The 27,481-nt window shown below is 42.3% G+C and overlaps 1 protein-coding gene across 1 annotated transcript; it reads left to right on the top strand.

Moving 5' to 3' along the window:
* The first annotated feature begins 14,950 nt into the window (after window positions 1-14,950).
* On the top strand, window positions 14,951-27,110 carry XRCC2 (X-ray repair cross complementing 2). Its single transcript, XM_075706099.1, has 3 exons — window positions 14,951-14,989; window positions 20,460-20,541; window positions 26,375-27,110. The coding sequence occupies exons 1-3, from the start codon at window positions 14,951-14,953 to the stop codon at window positions 27,088-27,090; spliced, it is 837 nt and encodes a 278-aa protein (XP_075562214.1). The 3' UTR covers window positions 27,091-27,110.
* Window positions 27,111-27,481: the final 371 nt, after the last annotated feature.

Genomic DNA, 27,481 nt, shown 5'->3' with positions numbered 1-27,481 from the left:
CCCCCGAATCTCTAGTTGGACTTAACTCACTGCAAGTATTCGTCCATTTAGCAGTAAAAATGCTGAGTATGGGGTGTTGTTTTTACTCTGAGTTCACAGGTCCAACATCCAACAGCTGTCACCTACTGCAGAGAGCTCAGACCTATGGTAGTTGTCCTGTTGACAACTGTCCATTGATTTACGTGTTTTTTTCTACCCCAAGCACCATAAAGGTTTATGCCAGCCTCAGCGTTTCTAAATTATACCATCAAAACTTAATATTTCTTTACATGAGATATCAAAGGAAACCCATCTTCCCAAACTAGTATTTTCATCTTCTGCTATATAGAAAAAGACAATTTTCTCAAATACTCTGTGCTGCTTCTTCCCCCTCAGCTCCTGTGTCTCCACTAATACCTCCCTGCATCCAGCTCCTCTTGTTTTTGGGGGCTGAAATACACGTCAGCTAACCGACAAACTAGGACTTTTCCATGAAGGATAGAATTTTGCTAATGAATTACAAAATGTTTTGATACTACTACTGCATAAAGGCAAAACCTCATGGTTCAAGTCTCCTATATCATAGCTTCAGCATTTGTGAACACAAAGATTTGCAGGTCTGTGGACATCTGGTTTCACACACTACCTTCACGTACACCACAAAGCAACAGGTCTGTTTGGCAACTAGAAAAAAAAAGAACAATTGCAGCACCTGTAAACATGCAAACTGTTCCTAATCTATATATCTCAGCTACGGGTAGCAGTGACGACGCAGCAGCATGGGGTGGGCTGTGGGTAATTAACCAAGTGGGTGGCTCTTCCACTGATCTCTTCACCCGACTTGTTGCCCAAGCAAAGTAGACCACAGCTAAATCAAATGTATTTGCCCACACTACAAGCAGACCCCCAACTGAGGCAGACATGCATGGCCACTCTGCTATTCTGTGAGAACTTGCATACCAAATTTCCTCTTGCCTATAATCCCACTCTGAGAAATGTTCAGGTTTGTAGCAACTCTTTAGAGCAGCTAAGGAAGAAGTACTTCTGTGGTACTTGTGTGGGTGCCGTGCCTTTCCTCAGATGGTTTTGTTTTGTTGTTTGTGGGGGTTTTTTTTGCATAAAGTCAGCTATCATTACAGTAGCTGAGACTATCACATCATGAGGTTGAAAGTAAGAAAGCAGATGCAACCAGTGAGGTGAAGATTCACTACTACTAATCTCAAAGCCCGACAACAAGAAAGTGGGTATCACACTCTGACAAAACAAGCAGATGCAATCAAGCAGCTGCACCCTTTGCAATAGAGCAAGTTTTTCATCTTATCTATTTGTTGCAGACCCACTATTACTTTTCCACTTAGTCAGGCACTCTAGCTCTCTCAGGAATGGTATGGGATTGGCATGAAAAAAAATAGGAAAGAAAAATGTTTCTTACTGTTTGAAAAATGCATCTGTTTCACAGCTTTATGGATGAAATATGGGATTCTAATGTAATTCGAGCTCAGAGTTACAGAGACTGAGGCAATAGTTTAAAGATTATCCAGCAGTCACTATCTGCCCAGCACACTGCAGGAACACAGCCACTGCATCACCACTTTGTAAGCCCTGACTTACTTTCTAATGACAAAGTCATGGCTCATCTCTGTGCGCCACACCCCTGCCCCCAGCCATTCCTGCTGGAATGAGAAAAAAGCATCACAAGGGCTTGTTCTGTATTGTACCTCTCTAACACAATTCAGGGTTTTTTTCGGGTTTTTTTTTTTTTTTTTTTTAAAAAAAAAACTGCCTGATTTAATAGCTGGAAGGCCAGATCCTCCCCACCTACATCACCAGCAAATCAGCCAGTTTGGGGGAACTCACTCTCAGATAGTGATTCTGACCGCTTACCAGGGTACCAAATAGCTGCCAGAGGGACTAAATGTATACATATATATGTGTATATATCAACTGTTGTCATCACTTTGGAACACAAACTTACCTGAGGTCTGAAAAAGAAGAAACATGCTGAGTCCCTAAACGCTGCCTCAAAATTGCTGTGAAGCTTTTGTGCTTCCTGCAAAACTCCCTGGAGAAAAAAAAAAAAAAGTTTATTTTAGTCTATCCAAGTAAGTCTTACATGGGAGTTCACTGCAGAACACAGGTGGAGAAGATGGTGGTAGCCTTTGGTATCATAACTCAGTGTCTGCAGCACACTCCTAAGATGTTGAAGACCCAGACTCCTCTTTCCCACAGCTCCCACTTCTCAGCAAGATCTTCTCGCCATTGGAATATAAAGTGCTCAGTCTCACTGCCATGCGTCTCCTGCTGCAGCTGGCACGCCAAGCTGCAAAGACGACAACTTTCAATGGACCAGTGAGAAAGTAAGCATGAATTTTACTCCTTACTGCTGAACATCTCCAGGAGGCAGGAATCTGGTTGTCACTCAGGAACTGTTTGTATTCTTCCATTTAAGAGTCCATCCGTCATTACCTGCCTTCCTAGAGCTCAGTATTCTTGACGTGTAAGGGAGAAAGACAGCCCCTGGGCACTCCCAAGTCAGGCACCTGGTCTCAGACACATCTTCATCCATCACTTCCCATCAGCTAGCCCAAGAGCTTCTTCCTCAGCCCACAGGCTTCATCATCCCACAGGTTCATTACACACAGAAGGTGAGGTATTGCCTCAGGCACGCTGACATACCCTCTGAGCTTTCTGTCTTCACTTACTATGTGGAGACCTGCAGGACTTGGGTCAGCTGCTTGGAATCACTGCCTGATGGCCAGGACTTAGTTTTGAAGCATTATTTCACTTTAAGCCAGTGCCTGAAGCTACTAGGTATATTTGAGACCTCAGATCCCCAGAGTAACTTTCAAACTGACCCACTGGAAACACTCTCTAGCCTTCAGTTATCTCTTCAGGCCAAGAGGTAAGCAGGATTGAAAAATAAAAGAGGGTAGGGTATATACGTACATAAACATCATGATGATATTTAACACCACAATAAAAAAGCATAGAAAGTTATTTTACAAATTACATAAACCAGTTTCTGAGTACAAATGAGGTACTCCTTGATATAAACCAAGGAGACATTTCCCTTTCGGTAGATGATTCTCTAATGGTCCGCTGGTTTCTCTTGTCAGTGCTTTGAACTAAGTGGCAGTTCCTCTCTTTGGAGGTAGTGAGGTTCAAGCCATGAAGAGCTTCACTAGTTAAAAACTGTTATTTTAAACTGAAATATATGCCAAACAAACAAAAATACAAAAGATCTTGACCATCACTTGACAGTTTCTTCTAAATTCCCCTTCAATGCCCAGTTTGGAATCCAGCACTTGTGAGCAGGTAATTTCTTCCTCATCCTCTCAAGCAAACTCTAACAGGGCTGTCTTGTCTCCTTGCAGGTGGCAGGAAGAAGTCATCACAAAAAGGAAATCCTATCATAGTCCGATGAGCATTATTTACAGCAGCTCTGTCTGCTTAAGGAGTCCCTGCTCCTACATCTTTCCTCCTTGTACCTCTTAGGTTGCTGCAAAAAAATCAGAGCAGAGAGCAGAGCTGGCTAACTCCCCCCACCCCCCCTTTCTTTTTCAGCCAGGATTTTTTCAGCCAGATTAGCTCTCCCTTTGCACTTCACCACATGCCCAAATGCTTGTGCCAGCATAGCAGAAGGAGGAGTAAGGGAGTGGGAAGGAGTGGCTGGAAGTAGGAGGAGGTGAGGGAGCAGAAGGGATTGCTTCAGCAGGTCTGAGGCCCGCAGCCTAAAAAAATCACTGCCTCGCTGGGATCAAGTACTCCTAGGGTGCCCTTGTGAGGATGGATGTGCTCTCTCCCTGAAATGTTTCACTTGATGAATCTTTGCATACTAGTGAGCGTCTAATTCACCGTAATGGAGATCAACCGCTGAATGCGCTCATTATTTTCCAGCAGGGACATTACCTGCTAACAGACAGAGGGTTTCAGGCAAACGCTGCCAACATCTCTTTCAGTGTGTTAGCCTTTGGGCCTTTGTATGTCTTTAACTTTGTCTTAGGGCACTAAACAGATTCTCACCTAAAGCAACACTGCAAGCGGGCGTACTGTTGCCTGCAGATTTCACACAGCCTACAGCGCAATTACAGAACCTGCAAGCAGCTCAGATATATTTAGAATCCCACATTGTCATTACTTTGATCCTGCAAAAGGGAGGGGGGGCGGGAAATAAAGAATAGAAGCAGATGATAAATGCACAGCTGGAGAACGTCAGCAGACATCTCAGCACTGGCTGGGCCTTGTTCACCTCTTGTTTAACTGAAAGGGAGCGGATGACCCTGAGAAAAAGAAAAATCAACATTTCTTTCGCTTGCTGTGGTCAACACCTGGCTGCCTCTGTGAAGACAGTATTACGATAATCTGCCAACCATCGTTTTCTGCGCCAAGTCACTGCTGCCACTGAGGACCGAGCATGCCGGTGGGAAAAGACACAAGTGAAAGAACTGCCTGTGAAGGGGGGAACACATGGCTGCTACCTGGCTTGAAATGCACTACAGGCAAAGTACAGCAAGACAACATGCCATAAGGATGAAAGAGACTGATCGCAAAAGGTGATAAAACGACACAAGCAAGCAGTGGAACAGGAGTTCATCTAGCCATACAAAGGTCAATGCATAGTCATATGTAAGCAGAGATGCTTGTAATTAATGAGTTGAATCACACTTGTTGGCTAATTACCTTGGATTGTGAAATATTTTTTCCAAGACGAGATCCCAAGAGAAAAAGGACAATATTGAAGATGCAGATAAAGTTAGAATTCTACCTCCAAAAGATACTTCTGCAATCACTCAAACTTATCAGGACTGTTTCCCCTTCCTTCTCCAGGCCCCTAGTTTATGTCTGTGTTAAAACAGTAGCAGAGTTGCTTGCAAGGAAGGCAAGCTGACCTTTTTTGTGTTCCCTTTCACTGGTCCTGAGACAACTCATCCATCTAGCTTTGTTTAATTCCTCAGAGGCATCTCATTTCTTTTCTTGAGAAGGTGGAGAACACTTATTATTATAGCCTTTGGGCTATAATAACGGGTAAAATCACCCAGATTATACCAATTTTTTTACCTCCATGCTACATTTTAAGTTCATTTTGGGGGTTAGGGATTACACTAGTGAAGGTTTTTGTCTGTTGGGGCTTTGTTTGCCAATGGCAAGAGGGAAAGGGGAATGGAGAGAAAGAGTCTGGTTATTTTATTTAAAGCTATTTTTGAAGGAATTATTAGGTTCACTTTAGAAAGGTAGGCGAACATGACAGCTGAAGACTCCAGATTATGGGGTGAGAAGAGCCTTTCTGGGTCCCCATAACTGTCACTCTCTAAATGATCCATATTATTCTTAAATCCAGAAAATGCACCAATTTTAGTGGATGTTGTGTTCAATTAGAAGCTGTGGTGTTAATCTCAGACTCCTGAGAGTCCATATCAGCCCAAATTTCCCCTCTCTTCTTGCAAACCAGTCCTGTTCTTACCTAGTGCTCTGTTCTTAGCCGCCTTAATACCACTCAAACGAGTGGTTCCACTGAAATGATGCAGATATTTTGTAGACATTTCCATGTTTCACTGTCCTCCTACAACTGCATCTTGTCCTAAGAAGCAGATCTTCCAGTTAACATAGGCACAAATCAGTTTGTGGGATGCCAGCACCAACAGAAAGATTTGCTGGAAACTGCAATGGTCCCTCAGAAATCCAGGGACCTTTGTTGATGGCTACAATGTGTGAGAAACCCTGCTCTTAATGCATAGGATCCTTGCAGTCATTTTTAATATTGCAGGTAACTTCTGAAATGCCACACTGACATGGAGAGGTTCCCAGAAGTTCATGGTCATGGGCTGCACAGTTCCCACAAGTCTGCTACTACTTCCCAACTTTCCATGTAGTCTTAGATCACCTTTGTTATTGACCACCGTTTAATAAATCCAAGCTAGTGCATGCATGCAGGTCTTTGGGAAGCATTGTAACACATTTCTTGCTACCATGGGTGAAATCACCCTTGTTGAAACACTGCTGCCATCAGAGGATTTATACAGAAATTATTTTAGCCTACAGATCTATCGCAGTTCCCTCACAGATTAAAGGGTAGAAACTGCCCTGTGGTGGGTCAGGCACAGAAACATTTTGGATCACCTCCAGATGGCCTAGCAACAGGGTGTTTTCTTCTGGACACTTCATTTCGTGCTTCACAATTTCAGGCTTTGTTTTTGAGACTGTAAATTTCACAGAGGAGAAATTAACCTTTGACATTAACCAGTGCCTTGAGGTCTCCCTGCAACTGGCCCTGTAGTCACTTTTGGCCAACCTAAATACAGGCTGCCAGCATGAGACAGTCCTGCCCTCCCTCACCTCTGGCTTCACGTTGCCATCTCCACATCAGGGAGCTGAGCACCAAAACCAAAGGCAGACTCCTGCCTCTCACTTCCATCAGCTCCCAGCTGGGTCACAGGGCTGAGCTGGTTCAGTACGCAACCACCAGCACAGCCCAAAGGAGGCAGCAAGAACGTGCAGCCCAGAGAGGGATCAGGTCTTCCAGGAGCAGCTTGAATTTATGTCGTTTTAAAGCAATCGGGCAATTGCAGCCTTAGCCCGCACATTGAAAAATCTTAAATTACTCCATTTGTTTTAGTGAAGTGCTTAATTTTCACAGCTAATGTTTCAACACATTGCTATTCACTACTGCACTGCTTATCAAAGATTATGGCAGTGAAAGAGGCGACCATGTTTTCAAGTTCTACATAATCTGAGAAAGTATGTCAGAAAACCCCATTTGCAGAGAAAGAATGTTATCATATACTTTTTTCTCCAGAAACTACCTTTGCCAAATCTCAGTTCTAACCTTTTTTCAGACTTTTCTGTAAGAAGTCTCTCTCTGTAAACTGTCCCTCAGCAAGTTTGTTATAAACATGCATCGTCAGCAAATTCAGGCCATCACTGCTTATGTGAGTGCACAATTCATACAGTTGATGAAAAAATTGTGTGGGTTTTTTTTTTACATATATATATATATAGTATTCATTTTCTGCAGATATACTTGAATGTTCACTTACAAATTTGATGCTTCAGTGAACATTCCCACCAGCAGCTTGCTGTCAGAACATTTGCAGAAAATCAAGCATTGAAGTAGGTATGAATACAAGCAAAGTGAATACATTAATAATTAGAGAAATGCTACTTATCCCAAAGTGACTTTTTGCACTAGTGTCAGGATGCACCAAACAGAGGAAGTCAAAATACAGGATGATGTTCCCAAGCCACAACAAGGCTATTTTGTGCTACCCTAACATAATATAACCTCAGATGTCTATTTTGTTTTACAACAGTAGGAAGAGGTTTCCCATCCTAGGGGAGTTTCAGGATTTCAAAATCAAAAGAGTGAAGTCTTGTACTCTAATCTACCAGTGAGCCAACATAAACATTTTTTTAAATGTTTCATTTCAACTATGGCCCCTTTTCATTCAAATATCTTAGTATAATTAACTTCAAGATCTATCAGAAAAATTGTTTCACAAGACAGTTTTCACTTTGAAATTTCTAACCCATGATCTCCCAACAACTTTTAAAAAACCTCCCCCTGAAGTTCTGAAGATGAGAAATCCATCCAAACCATTTTCATGCAATCAAAAGAGAGTCTGCAAGAACTATTTTTTTTCCACCAGCTTGTAGTCTGTGATAAGAAAACTACTGATCAGTAAACTCTTAAGTGACTCTATTCTATGCCACTACTATGACCATCTTTCATCATCATAACAGATGAAACATGAGTATGCCAGATGAACGTGGATGAGAGAGTATGCTCTCTTTGCAACATTCCACATGTGCAACTTCGTAAGAGTTACTGCAAGTTGCCTTACACAAGAGAATCTCTTAGGCTGATGTAACATGCATCATGGATGACATAGCTTTCCATAGTACCAGAAGACAGAACAGCTTCTGAGAAAGCCAGTGCAAAGCCATCTTTGATCTGCACCTGTGGTCACAGATGTCCAGTTTGCACAGATGCAAGAAGCTTCAAGCAAGAAAAACCTAACAGATCTGGGGAGGTCACAAGCAAACTCACTTGTGACTCTTCTAGTTGCTGTGTGGAAACAAAGATTACAGAATCAGAGAAACTGGAGTAAGCTCCTGAAGGCCATCTGAACCAACCTCCCACTCAAAGCCAGACTATCACCAGCTCTAAATCAAATCAGCCATGGCTTTATTTGGCTGAGTGTTGAAAATCTCCAAGGATCGAGATTCCACAACTCTTCCAAATAATGCGTTTTGGTGCTGCACTGTCCTCCTACTGAAGAAATTTTGCTAATGTCCAGTTTGAATCTTCCAGGGTGCAAACTGTGGCCCTTGCCCTCAAATTTGCCCTCAGTTTCCAGTTTGCACAGTAAGTTCCCAGTCAATATTGCTGCATGAAGTTAATCTGTTCCAGGTACCAAGCTTCACACACCTTACTGAATGTCCTAAGGTCCAACCCACAAGTGTTTCAGGTTCCCTCTAGACTGAAGCTCTGTTGTTGAGTATCCTAATTGTTTCCTCTAATTTAGCATCACACATAAGTTTTCTGAAGGTGTGTTCTCACCGATCACAATGAAAATGCTGAACAATATCAGCCCCAATATCTACCCCGCGGTACACAACTACTAACCAGCCGTCAACTGGGAGTCAGGCCATTGATAATTGTTCTTCAAACCTCATGGTCCCAGGCAATTTTCAACGGATCTAACAGTCTATTCATCTAACATATACTTCCTCGGCTTCCAGATAAGAATGCTATGATGTCAAAGACTTTACTGAAGACAAGATATATTGCATCCATTACTCTCATTTTCTTAGCCAGCCATTTCACCCTAAAAAGCAACCAGGTTGGTGAAGCATGATTTACCATTGGTAAATAAATCCATCCTCATTCTTCCTTGTCATTACCTTCTTGTCATTTGCATGTTTGGAAATGGATTCCAAGAGGATGTGCCCCATGAAGAGCATACTTGAGCTTTAGTTGCAGTGGCAAGGCCAACATCATACAACATATAAATTTATTCACAGATATCCAGATATTGAGGTCTGAGTCTGTTGCAAGCGCAGCAATGTAGGTGTAGTCAGGTTAGCCCAGACCCTGCAGTCTGGCCACAGCAGCACAGACTGTAGTTTTACTGACCAAGCTTATGTTGGGGCTGATAGCCGTGGTGAAACAAGACTGCCATAGTAAATCTGTCATCAGTACCAAAGATGGCCAGTCACTGCAGTAAATATACCCCAGTTCTTTCCAATAGATTTATTTCACAGGCCATGCAGAGTACGTTGTAGGTATCTCCTGGGTGAGTGCACTGTCAAGCCCCAGTTTCAAGACAACAGTCAAAACCGAGGCATTCCCTGAATAGGGTCTGGAGTGTCATTACTGAGGTGAAAGTGTGGTCTAGCTTGAACAAAAGTTTATAGCCCTCTATAAACACATACCTTTTTCTATTACGACCGGTAGCAGATCTGACAGCTGTTATCTCTCTACTTATATTTTATGCTTCCTAATTCTAACATATGATGGCACTTCACTTCCCAATATCCAATTGACATTCTTTTGATGTATCTTTTGGGCTAGTGCCTAAGCACATTTGCAAATAGTTTAGTGCTCAATTTAAGGCTGAATATGTTCCCAGAATTCCTTTGGCAATCAATTATTTATTACTTACAAGTGTTAAGATCAAAAAGAAAAGAAATAGATGTATATTTCACGCTGACAGGAGGTCCGTGGGGATTACAGAAAACAGAGACTTTAATGCTAAATCTGTGTAAAAAGGGTAAAATGGGGATTCCCTAGTCAGTTTAAAAAAAAAAAAAAAAAGAAAAAGAAAAAAAGGGAAATGGCCTGGATTATACAGTTATTCTTCTTGGGCTTTATCTCATGGTTAGAAATGCACGCTTGAGCTGAACCATTAGTTCTCTGTACCACAGGGGCAAATTCTACTTTGCTTTCACCAAGGAATACCAGTTAGTTTAGACTCAGTGCCAGCTATCTGGATGCATCTTTTATCAGCATACCCAGGGTGGCATACATAGCTAATTAATTAAAATACTGATTCATTTCTATTGACAGGCCTAGGGTTTGTGTTAATTTTTCAGCAAGGTCACACTACCTGCATGGCTTCTTTGTCATGTTTGTAAAATCTGGGGCTTGTAAGGGCATCAACATTCAAGCAAAGGGGAACTCACAAGAGTAGAATTTAGAAAGATCATTCATACTTCATTGAACAGCTCTGTAGAAGGTGGAGAACATTTTCACAAGCATGTTTTACTGGGGCAAAATTTGCATTATTCCTGTCGGGGGGGGTATGAGCAGTGATGGAGGTTCACAAGGTCAAACACAAGACCTCTCCCTCTGTAAGCTGCAGGTCAGACCTCAAGTACTCAAAACAAAACTTCATCTGTAGTCACCACTGGCTATGAAGGTGTCTTTACAAATCGCATACTCTTCTCTGTAAGCCTTTATTTATTTATTTATTGCTAACCTTATACAGTGCCCCAGAGACAAGCAAGAAAATACCCCTGGCCAGGTCTCCAGTACAAAACCAGTCCTTACCTGTGCGATTAACGTCCGAGTAAGGAGTATCTGGCAGCTTTGCAATGAGCCAGTGCAGAATTATTCAGACAGGATGGAAGAAGCAGCAGGAAGAGAACAACCTGGTACAAACAAACAAGGAGTAACTCCAACTCGGGAATACAAGCTGATACAAGGCAACCTGCAGAAATAAGAACTCTAGACATAAATACAGGTGAATGGCTACACAGGACAAGTTTATTCCTGATGTAACTCTGCAAGCTGAAACATAAAGAAGAATATCCAGCAACCAGCTACGAAACTCTATCTCAGATGCCAGAAATTAGTAATGACCTGGGCTGGTTTTTTTCATGGCTAGCAGTCCATCTACCAACAGACTAAATTATTTTCTCTTTTTTCTTGCCCCCCCCCCAGGTTACACAGCAAATCTATCACTTTCTCTGAGGTCAGTGAAATTATAACACCCTTGTAATTTAAGTTACTTATTTCTCAAGTAAACAGATAAATTAGACTACCATAAAACTGAGATGCATCTAAAGAAAGTGGCAGCTCTCCAGGTAAAAAGAATCAGCCATCTGCTCTAAAAAAATCTAATAAAACGCAGTGACAGATCACTTCACTCATTGAGAGAAACTTGGAACAGTGGGGCCATAATCAGCCACAAGAAACTAAAGTAGTCACACAACAGAGAGGTTGCAAATAATCCAACGGGCAGTTTGTCGTTTGCTTTGCCACATGCAGATTCAACATCTACCTTAAGTCTTAATTTTTACTACTACTACTACTACTACTACTACTATTATTATTATTATTATTATTATTATTATTCCTTGCTGAGGAACTTACAACTTTCAGATGGTCTTTAGCTGGTAAACCTTTTGGGTTTTGAGCATTGCTATGCAAAGGAGTAGATAAGACAGAACTAGAAAACAAGACCTTTGCATTTTGTTTCTTGGAGTGATTCTTCTGTTTAATGACTTTTCAGATAGTCAATTTGTCACGTTTGGAGTGAAGGCATTGAGGAGTCTAGAGGTTAATTAGAAAAACAACAGCTGACTTTACTGAAGGAGTTTAATTCAACTATACGAACAGAGACAAACTGTTTTCAACCTAGAAGATCTGTTTGGAGCTGGTTTGTGCTGGAATGTCACCCACACAAATCTTCCGAGGGAACATTAAGTGACAATACGCTCAAAATGATGAAGCTTATGTTGGAACAAAATCTCTGCGGCTGAAAAAAAAATGCTTAAAGGAGGAAACCTTTACATTCCAGTTTCTAATTTTGCTATTACTTAATTAAATATGAAAGTTTGATGTATTTTTTGCAAACATCTTCACACAATCTAAATTTCTTGTCACCACATTGGTTTTCCTCATGCTTTTCCCTTTTGTTTAAGCTCTTACCTCAGGCCTTGTTCCAGCATAGGGCATTAATTCTTTAGACTGGCTCTGTATTGTAGATCAACTGGCAATTTAAAGTTAGGACTTTGTTTCTTACAAAAAAATTAAATGTTTCTATAAATAGTAGACTCGGTTCTCTACAGCCCCAGGGCACCTGGGCTAGTCCTTCCTTCCCCAGAACCCAGCCCAGTTTCCTTCTGTTGGCTGAAATTAGCAATTATGAACATACACATGAGCAAATACCTCCCCCCCCCAAAAAAAAAAAAATTTTGCTCAGGGCTGCAACTCCACTTAAAATACCTTCCACTATTGCACTGTCATTTTCTCTCCCTACGATGAAGGTCTTAAACATGTGCAGTGGAAAACACACCATCTCAGTGTGGAAGATGCTCAAAATCAAGATTGGCAAAGAGGAATTTTTTCCGCAATACACATTCATAAAAGACAGAGATGCATACCCCTGGAGTCTGATCTTTGTGCTATTAGAAAAGTCATTGCTCTTGCTGCTGAATTGCTACATAAACAGTGCCTGTGGCTGGAGGGGCACCCTCAGGCTCCCCACGCGCCAAACGAAGGGAGACTAATTTTCTGCCTGTAGAAACAGGAGTGCTGGGCCATAGAGTCCCTGGATACTACGAGCTCCTTATAGCTATAGTGCATTAAGGAGGATTCTGCACTAAGGAGGTTTCTGCTATTTAGGAAGGAAGAGTAAGGAGCGGGTAGGATCCTGTACTCTTGGATCACACACTATCACTCAGAAACACTGCAGAGAAATATGAAAGAATGCGATGCTGACTGCTGAAGCGCAGAGGGCAGGGGTTTAGATAGACAAAGATCTACATAAGGCTGGTTTGGGGTTAAAGTTTGAAGTGTGCATCATTGCCAAAATCTAGCTTTTGATCTGCAAAGAAGAGAAATGATAGTACTGACAAATAAATGAAAAAAAGCACAATGTGAGTCTTTATTAAGGCAGAGTACTGTCAAAGTAAGTATCAATTTTCTAACTTCATAATGCCGGCCACACTGTATGAAGCAAATGAATGCAAAGGTAACATATAAGAGGTGGTTATGGCAATTTGCCTATCAAGGCAACCAGTGTATTTGCTTTACACATCTCTGTTACCTACTAAATTTGTCAATCAATTAAATATCCATTTTTTTTACTGCTCAGGTGAATTCAGTGTTTTTACCCTCTCTTTCTCTTGAATCTCCATTGAACTGTGATACTTCATCTTGCATTAGATTGGAATACCAAAACTGTGTTCACCCATGCAGTAGAAGAGCTCCCATAGGACCCTACTGGGATACAGGCAGTGGTAAGTGATGAGGTAGGAGCAGGTTTCAGTCAACTGGCGTTTATGTGTGCTGTGTATTTTATGTCTCTGAATTCAAGTAGCAATCACTTTTTAAAAATTAGTGCAATGGCTTTAATTAGAGGAGAACAGCAACAAAGAGCCTGTAATTAAGGCAAAAAAACAAAATCATGTGGTTGATGCAGTGAGTAGTGTCTTTGTCATAAGTCACAGTGAGTCCCACTCTACTCTTGGGTTAGGTTCAATTGTCAGTCAGCTTCAAGGGCAATCACTTCTAATTAACAAGTCTTTTAAACTCTTCCAGGGAAAATGGCCCAGACCTCTAAGGTACTATAACAAGAGTCAGACACGCAGCTCTTAAGGTTGTCTGTCCCTTATGTTGGCTTCTTCCAAAATGTGAGGCAGAAACTTCCCTCAATAAAATTAAACTAATAGTATTGTAGTTGCATTTTTGCGCCATGTGTCCTCTGCCGCAGCTGTCCAAGTCTTTCTCACTAGAGAACCACCTTCCATGCTCTTGATAATTTTGCGTGTGTATCCGTACACAGAGAAGAAGAAAGGCTACTATAGCTGTCCAAAGAGACCATCCCCTTTCTATACTTTAATGAGCAGTATTAGAACCTGACACTAAAAGTACTGGTTTGAGTTGGGTTAAATCTGGCTGACCTTGTGAAGGCAGGTGGCATCCATCTGAAACCTTAAGAGTCAGGTGGCAACAACAGGGTGTTTCGAAGAGGGAGCAGTGTATTTTGGGCTGAAAGAGGGTTGAAAGAGTAAACAAATCCACTGCCTTACATCTGAGGTTAGATTTTTCTGATTTGTGGTGTATTCCAGACCAAGCTAGGAGATATATGGACAAACATGATTTCTTTGCAGAAACAAAGAACTCCACCACCAGTTTCTCCTCCTAAGGGTAAGAACGTGCAGTATCGCCAATAACCTCGCTAAACCCAAAGGGCTGGTATCATTACTGCTCTTTGATATGCAGATACGGGGAGTTGCTATTCCTATCCTACTGTTTTTGCATTTACCCTATGGAAAACACAAACAGGTTCTCCACGTTCTCCAGTGCTCGTCTCTCTCGCTGCCTTGGGTTGCACAACCGCAGAGGACGGGCCGCGGGCCGCAGGAGGAGCAGGTCCTACCGCCAGCCTTGGGCGCACGAGGGACTCGCCGGGCGGTCGGCTCCTGCCCTGGAGCATCGCGCACCGCAAGAGCCCGCTTCATTCAACGTATGTATGTAGGCTATTCTAGACCCCTTTTAATCGAAGCCATAATTGACAGCTGGCTTTTGCAAAGAGCAATGTCGCAGGTGTCAAGCGTTTAATCGCGGCCGCGCGCACGAGCATCCCTTGAGTGGCGTCAACTGCGGCGTCACAGACAAGCGTCCCTTGAGTCACGTCAACCCAGCCGCCGTTTCAGCAGGGAAAAAAAAACGCACCCAAACCACCGACCTATATAAAAAGACAGGCCCTTGGAAAATAAACAAACACCCGCCTGCCTACAGCGACCGGTTCCTCGGGAATCCCAAGGGGCGCTGGGCCGGCGGGCGCGACGTCAGCCCGAGGCGGGACTCGAACCCGCGAACCGCTGAGGGGCGAAGCACGCATGCGCAGAGCCGGCGGGGCGGCGGGGGGGGGGGGGTGCGCGCGCGCGGAGGCAGCGCGCCTGCGCACTAACCGCCCGCCGGGCCTGGAGCGCGAGCTGCGGCCTTGCTCCCCGCCGCGCTATGGGTGACGCGTTCCGGAGGGCGGAGTCGGGCACTCAGGTGAGGCGCTGCCCTCGCCCCGGGTTCCCCTCAGCTGCGGCCCTGCCTGGGTGGTTCGGGGAGGGTGAGGCGAGGCCGTGGCCTGGGGAAGGGGAAGCGCCGGGCGCTCCCCTCCGCCCGCCCCGAGGGGGTGGGGGACGGAGCGAGCTCCGTCCCCCACCCCCTCGGGGCGGGCGGAGGGGAGCGCCCGGCCACCGCGGAGCCTCCCGAGGGAGCGGCTTGTGAGGGAAGGAGGCGGGGAGCCGCGCCCGGCCGCCTACCCTGTGTGAGGGGGGGAGCGGGGCCCCCTCGGCCCGGCGCTGCCCAGCCCGGGCCCGGTGCGGGAAGGCGCCCCCGGGGGTGCCGCCTGAGGGGGCGGCCCGGGGTGTGTGTGTGTGGGGGGGGGCTCAGTCGCCCGTGAAACGCTTCGGGTTTGCTGGAGGGTGTTCGGCGGCTGGCTGGCTTCTGGCTGAGGCAGCCGGCTTCGGCCAGGATAAGGTCTCCGTCCTGCCTTTGTGTCCCCGGCTGCGGCTCTGGGGCGCGGGTTGAGTGGCGGCCATGGCGCTTCCTTGCAGCACGGGGGGGAGGTTATTCAGGTGTTTCACTCATCCCTTTATAAATGTTTTCTCCCCTCTCTCCCTCCCAAACGTTGGGAGTGGATGCAGTAAAGAAGAAGAGCTGTCTGAGGAAGGTTTGGTTTAAATAGTTGGTATGGAAGGTGGAAATGCTTTCCCATTCTTCAGAGAGAAGGGTTTTGAGTCTTGGGGTTTGTTGGTTGGGTTTTCCTCCTCCACTGCACGGTTTACTCGTTAGTGACTTCTACTTGCAATCAGCAATCTCCTAATTACTAGGAGATTTGTGCGTTCCTGCATCAGAATATGCTGAGTAGCGCACATAAAAGCATAGAAACCTGTGATAATATTTATTTCTTGTTAAATCTCCGTGTTTTTTCAGTGGGACTTGAGTTCTGAAACCCTTTTGACACTTAAAAAAATAGTAACAGCTGTCCACTGTCAGCAAATATACACAAATTAAGGACATGAGTTGTGCTCGGTGTCTAAGTGGGTACATGCATTTATTTGTCCACATGAGTGGTGCCAACAGGGAGTGCCCATGGCAGCAATTGCCTGTGATGGAATGGATAACCAAACCCGAACGAGGGAGGAATTGATAACCGATGGGTTGAGAAAGGTTAACATACAAACTACATCATCCAGAAAAAATGGTAAAAGCCCTTGAAACAGAAAGTACTTAATTCAAAATAATACTTCCTCAAATAGCCTCATGCGTGAAGATCAGATTTTAGTGAGGGTTATACTGAGACCACAGTCTTGTACGTTATTATTGAATATAATTAATACAACAAATTAGAACTTCTTGCAAAACGCCTTTGGTATATCAAAATAAAATAAATGATAGATTGCTTGCATATGTCTTCATGCCCAAAGTTTACAAAAGCTCAGTCAGAGTGGTTATAGTGGTTGAAAATTAAATTTTATCTCGTACTCGAGATAGGTTTGTATTTGTAAATAGCCTGTAGGTTAGCTCACAGCCTCTAACAGAGCTAGAGTATTTAATTTAAATTTCTTTAACATTTTAATGAAGTAATATCTCATTCCTGACAAGACCTACATGCATGCTTACATTTATGCATAGCTTTGTTGAAACCAATATAGTATAAGCGTATAATGTATTACTCAGTGGGACTGTCCATATGCATATTTCTTTATTAAAAAGATGAAATTGATAAATTATAAAAGACATAGTTGAAATATTTGAGTTCCATCAGCCTTGTCATTAATGAAATTTAACCCAACTGTTGCATAACTTTTGCAGTACAGCTTGTTTTCTACACATAGCTGCACATATGCACACACTTTTGAAGAACACTTAAGAGCAAAGACCTACCACTAGCAGGTTGCTAAAAGGTGGGGTTTTGTGTAAAAGAAGATAAAAAGAGCATTGTGAAAGAAGAAACGAGCATCTACAGTTAAATTACAGAATCTGAAGTCTCTAATATGTGACTTGAAATTGTGTTGGTGGGGTTTTTCCCAAGCTCTTCCCACTCAAAGGCTCTCTCCAGTGGCGCTGTGCTGCTGTGTTCTGTACGCTGTCTGCGACAATGCTTGGGACGCCTGATGTCCACCACCCAGATCACCCTTTAAATGTTGTAGGTTCCCCCCACTCTCGTCATTTTACAGAAGAAAATGTGAGAAGGCAAAACGGAAATGCCTCCCCTGGAACAGAGCCAAGGTGGCTTTTGCCAATTTGGAAAAACCCGCATTGTCCCATCTCTAATGTCGGCAGAGGTTGGGGATGCCTGTCTAGTGTCTCATCTCAGCTTTGCTTCCATCACTTCTGCTGTAGTGTGGACAAACCTTTGTTAGATTTGAAGGAAAATTGCTAGCTGTTTCTGCCAGGAACCCCGTTGCTCCCAGCGTGACACTAATGAGGCAAGTGCCTTTGGAGATTCTGCTTCAGAACTCGGAAGTAAATATAAGTTTGATAAAAACACAGGTGCGCTCTCATCAGTGAATTATCATAATTTACCTACATGAGCAGTGCTCAGAGTAAGCACCTGTAGTTATTTAAAAATTAATATATAAACTTGTCATTTAAATAACTGCAGATTCGTATTTAAACGATAGTGATCAATCTACCATGTCTTTCCAAAGCTATAGGAGTAAGCTTAAAGAGGTGGTAGTCTGAGAAGAGATGGGGGCTCATCGTTTCCAGAAGAAATAAACTGCAGAGGGTGTATTCATTAATGTACAAATAAATTTGGGAAGAGGAGGCTGCAGAAGTGTGTTTAGACCAGCAATAGCTGTGACTCCCGGCCCCAGCAGCGCACACAAGCAAGTCCCCGTGATCGCCGAGTGACGGAGTGTTGCTTCCTTTGCTAAGAAATGCAGAGCATCAGAAAGCAGCAGCAGGCGGTGGTTTTCCTGTTTCTCTCGACTTCCACTGCCGGACGAGGGGGTGAGAGATTCCCAGCCCTTCTCCACAGTGGGTGCAGCCTCTCGTCGCCGGGGCCAGGCGCAGGCAGCCACTTGCACGGGAGGGCTGCTCGTGTAGGGTCTGCAGTGGCCCTCATGGTAGTTGCAAGCTCCTGCTTTATGTGCCCTGAGAGACCTTCCTATATCCTTGTATATGTATGTCCATCCAGATTTTTGCTTTGTCCAGGTCACAGAACCCTACTGGTTCCCAAAATATTCGAGAGTTCACGCTGCGAGTGTTTCTGCACTGCACAAATGTGTGAAACGTAACAGGAGGATCCACAGATCCAGAGCAAGGTCGATTCAAGTGTTTTTATGGCCTTTCAGTGGACGTGTCAGAAAACTCTCCTGAATACGTGTGAACAGGCAAACAAAGGCAAACACGTTGACATTTTGTTAATGGAAGGGAATGTTAAAATGTCAATGAAAATGTCACACTTAGATTCCCATCATGACCACTTGAAGTAAATTCAGGGCCATTTAATGGAGTTTTATTCTGCTATTAAAGGCAAACATACACACACAACTACTTAAACAACCATTTAAACTTTTAAGAGAATTCAGAGCAGATGTTGCTCATCCATGTGGCAGGGAGGAAAGAAAGATAAGGCAGCATGTGTTTAAAGGTGTGTGCTCACTACTCGTTTGGTGACTGGCTTTAAGGGGGATGGGATAAAACTGAATGGGATTTGTTTTATTTGAATCTTTAAATGACAGCTGGGCATCTCGGAGAATGAAATATTTGGCACCAGGGTACGTGCTCTGGCAATGCTCTAAGCATGCTGATGGTGTCCTTTCCCATGTGTGTTAATACACAGAGGGAATACAGCTTTAGCAGTGGGGGAAATGCTCATTCTTGGTTTATGAATGTATGCCAGAACTACAAATAACACAAGTTACGTGAATACCTGTCTACTTGCTATGCAAATACCTGTCAATTTAAGAAATTGCCCATGAACTTTGGGCTAATTTGTTTTACAATGGGCTTGCTTTACAAATTCGCGTTTGCTTTAGAAAGGTTCTTGCAGAGTCACTGGTGGCTAATTACTTTTGATCATTCTTTATCCATAATATGATTGAACAAGTAACTATGATATAGTAGGATTGTAGTCCAGAAGAGTCCTGTATAACTTTTCAGATGAAATGTACATGGTTTTACTTACAAATGCCCAGAGAGACTCACTCAGGAGACTAATCATAGAATGCTGTGAGTTGGAAGGGACCTTTAGAGGTCATCCAGCCCAACCCCCTGCAGTGAGCAGGGACAGCTTTAACCAGATCAGGTTGCTCAGAGCCCCGTCCAACCTGGCCTTGAATGTTTCCAGGGATGGGGCCTCCACTACCTCTCTGGGCAACCTGTTCCAGTGCTTCACCACCTTCATTGTAAAAAATTTCTTCCTTCTATCCAGTCTAAATCTACCCTCCTTTAGTTTAAAACCACTACTCCTTGTCCTGTCACAACAGGCCTTGCTAAAAATATTGCCCCCATCTTCCTGTAGGCCCCCTTTAAGTACTGAAAGGCTGCAATAAGGTCTCCTCGCAGCCTGCTCTTCTCCAGGCTGAACAACCCCAACTCTCTCAGCCTGGCCTCGTAGGAGAGGTGCTCCAGCCCTCGCATCATTTTGGTGGCCTCCTCTGGACCCGCTCCAGCAGGTCCATGTCCTTGTGCTGAGGGCCCCACAGCTGGACGCAGTGCTGCAGGTGAGGTCTCACCAGAGCAGAGCAGAGGGGCAGAAACACCTCCCTCGACCTGCTGGCCACGCTGCTTTTGATGCAGCCCAGGATTTGGTTGGCTTTCTGGGCTGCAAGCGCACATTGTCGGCTCATGTCCAGCTTTTCATCCACCAGTACCCCCAAGTCCTTCTCTGCAGGGCTGCTCTCAATCCCTTCATCCCCTCACCTGTATTGATATCAGGGGTTGCCCCATCCCAGGTGCAGGACCTTGCACTTGGCCTTGTTGAACCTCATAAGGTCCACACAGGCCCACCTCTCCACCTTGTCCAGGTCCCTTTGGGTGACATCTTGTCTTTCTGGCATGTCAACCACACCACTCAGCTTGGTGTCGTCTGCATGGGTAATGATGGTAATGTTTCACCTCTCCACCAGTAGTTTGTTGTGGAGGTGGTGGTTATTACAAATGATCTTCTTTCCCTTTGTTCTGTCAAATGGCAGCACTGCTGTATACCAGAGTCGATCCCTCTTGCTAGTCCACCTATGCAGCTTTTTCTTTTTTTAAGCTTTATTTCCCCTAATGTATATCTGTTCCTATTGCCATTCAACCTGTCTGCTAGTTGTTTGTAAGGATGGAAACCACCTGGTGCTGTAGTCCAGACTATAGGTTTCCATATTTATTTATGAAAACATTTTTAAAATCAAACTAATCTTTTGATAGGGCAGTCATGGAAAACTCCCAGTTCTCGGAATCCTTTCAATTTGATTCCCAAGGCCCATTATTTTGAGTTAACAGCATGTCTCTTCTGTTTTCTTTTTAAAAGCTACTTGCACGACTTGAGGGCAGAAGTTCTCTGAAGAATCTTGAACCTTACCTGTTTGCTGAGGAAGGATCTCCTGTTCACGGTAAAAATGTATCTTTATCCCATTTATAGAAAAATGTTGATGTAAAAGTATTCTCAGAGCAATATGACAGAGGTAGGCATACAAGTAGATCTTTTTGCCCTGGATTCAGAATTTTGATTGTTGGTGTAGTTTTATGCCAACTAGATAAAATTAAATAATGCAAAGTCACCATTCTGAACATTATTAAATGGACTTTAAAATAATCTACTTTGTGGGTATCAAAACACAGGTGTAGGTGAGTAAATACCAAGCACTTTGGTCTGTTTCTGGTAGTTTTACAGAAATTTGTTCTAGATTCTGTCATTTAACTTTTTTTTTTAATCGGTGGTTGAGAAAACCACCACAAGGTCATAACTGCAGAAATTTGCAAAGAACTCAAGGTTCAATAAAAAGCAAATAATTCAGTGATATGGAGTGGCCTGGATCAGTTAGGGGCATGAGCAAACAGTATTTTTCAATAAAGCCAAGTCAGCCAGCCATTCAGTCTTGGCCTGAAAAATCCTGATTATACTTGGATGGAATTTTGGAAGCAATTCCATTATGAACATAGGTACTAATCAGCTGAATGAGTTCACGGATGATGTTAGGATCAAAATGGCTTCTACAGACCTTCAGCGAATAAAGGAGAATTTCAAATTGGAGAAATTGGGCTACCTCCCAGTGACGCCAGTACAACAAGTTTAAGGTAGATTCTTCTAGCAAGAAGTTTTAAGATCAAGATTGGATGTTTTAATGAAAGAAATTACTGAGCTAAACAGAAATTTGCATACTTAGTAATTTCTTGATTATTCATTAAATGAGACTGGTTTTCCAGATTGTGTGAAATTTCGTGGATATCGCAATGGAAGAGACAACTCTGATTACACAAAACTAGAAGTACATAGTAATAAAGGAGTATGAATGACAAACTGTAAGGATCATGCTGTGAGGTACTACAGTTGTTGAGTGTATGAATGAATGGATTTCATATGAAAAGTCTGTGGCTGCAGTGGTTATCAACACACTTGTCTGCAATTTGAATTCCCACAAATTATAGAAGGTTCAGAAGAAATAGCAGAAAAAGCAATAAAAAGAATCAAGATAATTGGATGAGAGATGATGCTTAGTCTACAAATGCAGTCACTGTGAGACTATTTGTGTATTATTTTGCAGCTCTTGAGAATACATTAGGGGTTTAGCAATATATCGTTCCCACCCCTGAAATTTTCAAATATGATATAACAAAGATAAAGGGTAGAGAAGTACTGGTAAGCCAGTGCAAGTGGAGCAGAGAAGATTACTTAAATGCTCTCAATTCTGAACTGCTTTGTTACCCACAAGAAGAATGAAGAACCAGTAGCGAAATTGGTATATACTTCACAAGGCTCCAGAAGTCTTAACTTTTTTTAAAGATGAGGTATTTTTGGTTTGAAAAAATGCAGTAATAGAAAATGCTGATCTTTCAGTCTATTTCTTTAATGAACTTTACACACAAGAAACAAATGTTTGAGTCTAAACTGGCCATGTTCTGGTAAAACAGACTATAAGAAGACTTCCTGCGGGTCAGTAATTGCCCTTGCCGTCACAGTCCACAGTGTTATGTAATTCCATTCGTCAAATGATCAGCTTTGATCTTAAAGCTATGTTAGGTTGTTCGTGTCTGTCCAAAGACTGTTCCAGAACCTCAGTTCTACGATGGCTGGAAACCTAAATTCATCACTGGTTTCTCTGTGCCAACATGGTCATTGCGCTTCTGAAGCACTTCTCGTTTTCTTCGGCTTTTAACAAATGGCATCAATTATTGTCTGTGTTGGTCATGCTTTTTGGCTGACATTAGTGAAGTTGCATAACGTATTAGCACAGATCTTTAGCTTTATATACATAGATGGACTTCACCTTTTATTACGCTTTTGCTTTGTCTTTTAATACCACAGTATTTATGTGAGTCCATGTGTTATTTTGATGTGTGTCCTCATTATTCAGTCTTAAATCCCTGTTGAAGACCTACCTCTCCATTTGTCATGAACTTGCCTTTTAGTAGGTCACCGTGGAATACTGTAATACATTGCCCATGAAGTCTGTACTGAACAGCTCTTAATCTAAAATGCTATGATTAAAGCAATGCAAAGACCTAAATTACTCTTTTTCCTGATGGTATTTGAAACAAACAAACATACATATGAAGTTTCATTAAACTAGCCAAAGGTTACATCATAGTGAAGTGTTCATAACATGTATGTCAGAGTACTATAAAATAGGAACAGCTAATATAGGTACTGCTGTGATATTCTAGTCACTGCTTCTAATTATGATGGACTTGCGTATTTAAGAATACATAAGCATATTAATTACATACCATTTAAACTCTTCTGGAGTGGAGCAAAATTGACATGAGCTTTAAATAATCTTCCACTATTGCCAGTCATATTTCTCCTCTGCCACTGGTATGAAGGTGTGGGTGTCAGTGTAAAACTCTGATGTTCAGCAATAGTATGACACCCAACATTAACTTGGAGTAAATATTAGGCCTTTCTACTTCATTTATAAACGGTACAAATATTAGTGACAGCTTCTGCACAGTATTGTAAATCATTAGTCCAGTAACCTCAAGGAATCTGATGATGTGAAAACTGCAGAGCTACTGCTGAGTATTTTAATAGCCTGTTTATAACTGCAGTGTCAGAAAATAGTTTAACCAACATTTGCTAGTGTAACGATTACAGACAAAAGTCAAGGCTCTTCTCATTCAAAAGATAACACTGAATTGATGACCATGACTGAGCACAATATTTCAGTTAAAAATGTATTAGTGTTAAATAAATACTTAAGTTTATGCAACATGATTTAGTTGATCCCATATGCCATTGCATAGCAGTGAACAATTTTGCTCTTTAGACCGTAGTGCGACAGTTCAAGCTCTCGTGAGCCAAGCAATTTTTTGGGTTACTCCTTAAAACGTACTTCTTGAATTTCGCAGTGCTGAATTTCATAGGAAATCATTCTGCTCATCCATCTTGATCTGTTAAATCTTCACAGTCTTAAGTCTTTATTAACCCAATTAGTTTGTCTTCCACATGTTTTGCCAAGCTAATGGCGCAGTCATCTGCTGCTATTTTTAACATTGGGCAACACCAGTTCTAATCAGAAAATTTCCCATTAACCTTCTTCCATGTTAAAGTGGCTGTTCCTACTGTGCCTCTCAGACTGTTTCCATCCTGTAACAGTATCTCTTTCGAAGTATTTTGAAATCAATGGATGATGCCAGTACTGATCACTGTTTCTGCCATGACCTATTGTGAGGGTGTAAAAGGCTTCTCGAAAACATTGCTGGCCACACTTCCTCCTCTGCTGTGTCATGGTTTGTCCACTCTGATCCAGAAGGATGAATTTCCCCTCTTATCTTACTGTAACAGCCGGTTGCTAATTTAATGAAGCCCTACATTTATAGATGTTGCTATAAATGGCTTCTGTTTTGCATCCATTCTTCTTGTGGGCAGCCTCTTTGGTAATCATGAAGGCACAGAAATCCCCGGCTCTCTTGAGGTTATCTTACTCTGAAAAGAGTAACAGTTTGGACTGTAACTTATGTGTTTTGGTCAAACTGCAACCCGGATGTGTATCTTGTTCAGCAGTATTGAACAAGCTTTGAAGGGTGCTTAGCTGTCTTGCTGTTGAAATTTATAAACCACCACCACAAAAACTCCTCAGAATGATTTTTCATTCAACTTAGAATTTTTACTTAAATTTGTTAGTTCTGCCAATAAATGTGCATCCAGTGTTATTCTGTGCATTACAGCTCCCTTATGTAAAGTTTTATAGGAGATGACACACAGACTTCCTGATTAAAACTTCTTCAAATGGATAAAGTCAAGCAGTTCTGTCAATTTTTTTGAATCATTACCAAACAATAACTCAGATTTGCCCACTGCTGCTTCTGAGTGGCCATACAGAGTTGCTGTTTTTTCTTAAGTCGTATTTTGCTGTAAAGGTAGGTGAAGCAATCTGTATCGTGTATGGGCCCAATTCAGCTATTGCTCTGGAATCAGAAATGCCAGTCAGGGTGGCAGAAGTCTTGTGCCGAAGCCAGTGGCAGACAGAAGATAACACTTTGTTCCTTAACAAGAGCTGTCTTATGCAATTTTCTAAAATATTTCAGTAGACTTGAAATATGAGGGAATAACCTACCCAGTGCATTTAGGAGAAGTTCTTCCAAGCTGGTGTCTTACCCTAACAGTGTGCGGTCATGTCACTGGCATGGGCTGCACAACAGCAGAGCAGCTGCTGGCTGCAAGTGGCAGAGTTGGACATTGCGACCTCGGAACAGGAAGAGAAAGTGAAGGTTTATGTCATAGGAAGTGTAGTCTGTCATCTCAAAAGTGGGGAGAGCCATTCAGAACAGATAAGTAAGGGTTCGGAAGGCAATCAAGCTTTTTAATAAATTTGAAAGTATCAGAAATTCATAAAAACGGAATTGCAGTTGTGGAGCAGCACGGAATTTCATTATGGAGAGGCAGGCAGTCTGAGTGTCACTGAAATGGATAGAATTGTCACATCAGGTGTAAATTGCTTTCAACACTTGTGATGGGTAAAGTAAGAGCTTAGTTTCTTCCCCTCCACCCCTCATCCCATGCTGCATCTTGACATTATATGCACTTATGAACAAGGACATCCTCTGGAAGTTGAGTAATGACTTGAAAAACCCTGTTAACTCAGGCAGGCACAAACATGTTCAACTAAAGTTGCAATTAATTCTCTACTCTTGCATCTCCCCTATGAAAAGCTGTTATGCCATTTGCACTTGCCAAGGCCATAGAAATCCCTTACCTTCCTGCAGTTACAGTTGTGTGATTCTCCTTGCTGCATGTCTTTACCCTTCTGCCTAAAATTCAGATGTCATAAATAAATGATCCAGTTTCTTAAATTAGACATTTACAAAGAGCAACTAATAAATTAACTTTTTTTTAGAGTCTTGCTCTGATATAAGACGTAAGAAGACTTTGGGAAAGACTTGAGAGTCTCTTGCATTCACATCCGACAAAAGAGGTGGTTTCCTAAAGTGTAATGCTTTTTTTTAATTAATATTTTAAATTTCTGTGATATATATTTTATTGACCCACATGGATCAGGCGGTTAGGCTGAGTCCATTTATGAACAGAGATCCTTTGCTCCAGACAGTAGAGTGGTTGCCTGGAGTTGAAGGAATCACTGAGCCCTGCCTTGTCAAAAGCAGCAGTTTCATACTGTGGTCCCCACAGAAGATTATAAGTGCTAAATAAATGTATCGGCATTCTCTTCACCGGTCACAGATCCCTGTTGGTAACTTGTGGCATGTGCAGATATCGAACAAGCATACAGCAGGCATGAAATGCTGAAGGACAGTCTGTGCTATAAAAGCAGATGTGCCGACACGATTTGGACCTCTAATATGTCAACTTTTTTGTTTGTTTGTTTTGCTTGTCCTCTACTTTTTTGTTTCTTAATTTTGTGCACCCAGTGTAAATAGATGGTTTCTTAGCCACTTTTGTGTAGCAGCTTCCTTTTCAGCCTTCATCTACCTGTAATGATAGATGAAATCCAGTTGCCAACCTTTCGTGGATATCGGTGTCCTAGTGCTATTGGCGGGGTTTTTTTTCAACCTTTGCTCCCAGTTGATTTTTCTTCACTTCAGAAGCCTTTCTTGGAAATTGAAATTTCTCTTGGTAGATGCTAATCAGGTTTTAAACAATTTTATGAATATTGAACTTCAAAAAATGCATTTTCCAATTACTGGAATAGTGAATATTGGTTCAGTAAACACTGAAAACTGAGCTATGAATTCTCTTACCTGACAGCTTACTGCTTTGTTTTTGAACAGGAGATGTTGTTGAATTCCATGGTCCAGAAGGAACAGGAAAGACAGAAATGCTTTATCACCTAATAGCCCGCTGCATCATTCCGAAATCGGGAGGAGGACTGGAAGTGGAAGTCATGTTCATTGATACAGACTACCATTTTGACATGCTTCGTCTAGTTACCGTTCTGGAGCACAGATTGGCACAAAAGACGGAAGAGATGATAAAGCAATGCCTGGGAAGGCTTTTTCTTGTGAACTGCAATAGTAGCACGCAGTTACTCCTCACTCTCTACTCTTTAGAAAACATGTTTTGCACTCACCCTTCCCTCTGCCTTTTGATTGTAGATAGCATATCAGCTTTCTATTGGATAGACAGAAGCAATGGAGGGGAGAGTCTTAACTTGCAGGAGATGAATCTGAAGAGATGTGCTAACCTTCTTGAAAAGCTTGTGAGAGAGCATCACTTAGCCCTCTTTGCAACAACACAGACACTCATGCAGAAATCTACAAACTCTGCAGAAAGCTTTTTTCCTTTAAAACTTCAGCATGAAACTGATACAGATTATAGACCTTATCTTTGTAAATCATGGCAACAAATGGTAACCCACAGGATATTTTTCTCTAAGCAATGTAATTCTGGCAGCAGCAAAGGTTTTACAGTCATTTCTTGCCATCTCAAAAGAAACCATGTAGTAAAACGTTCATTTAGCGTTGCAGAATGTGGAGTTCAGTTTTAACTTTAGTTTTTTAACTCTAGTTTTTTAAGCGTGTAGCAAATCCTGGTGCTTAAGGCCTGATAAGGTCTAAGTAGGTTTAAGTACCTTTAAACTAGTTGGTTTTTGCTGGATGGTTAAGAATTTTTGTCACCATTTTCTTAAAATGTAGTGAAGGGCAGGAAATGGTAGAATTTTTGTATTACTGTAGACGTTCAGTCCAAACTAGTGAGGAATGCTGAAATTGCTTGTTTGCACTTAATGCATAGAGAGATTAAATCAAGAAAATTATAACCAGAGTAATTTCAAACTCCTAGTATCCTTCAGTAATCTAACCTATGTGATATGTGGCCAAGTGCACTGACTTAATTTCTGGGTCTTACTGCTTGCCACTTCTCCTCTTCCAAGCTACAGA

The sequence above is a fragment of the Pelecanus crispus genome, chromosome 2 (genome assembly GCF_030463565.1).
Source record: "Pelecanus crispus isolate bPelCri1 chromosome 2, bPelCri1.pri, whole genome shotgun sequence".
Classification (NCBI taxonomy): domain Eukaryota; kingdom Metazoa; phylum Chordata; class Aves; order Pelecaniformes; family Pelecanidae; genus Pelecanus; species Pelecanus crispus.
Note: the sequence above shows the minus strand (reverse complement) of the source record. Positions and strands in the feature narration are given on the sequence as shown.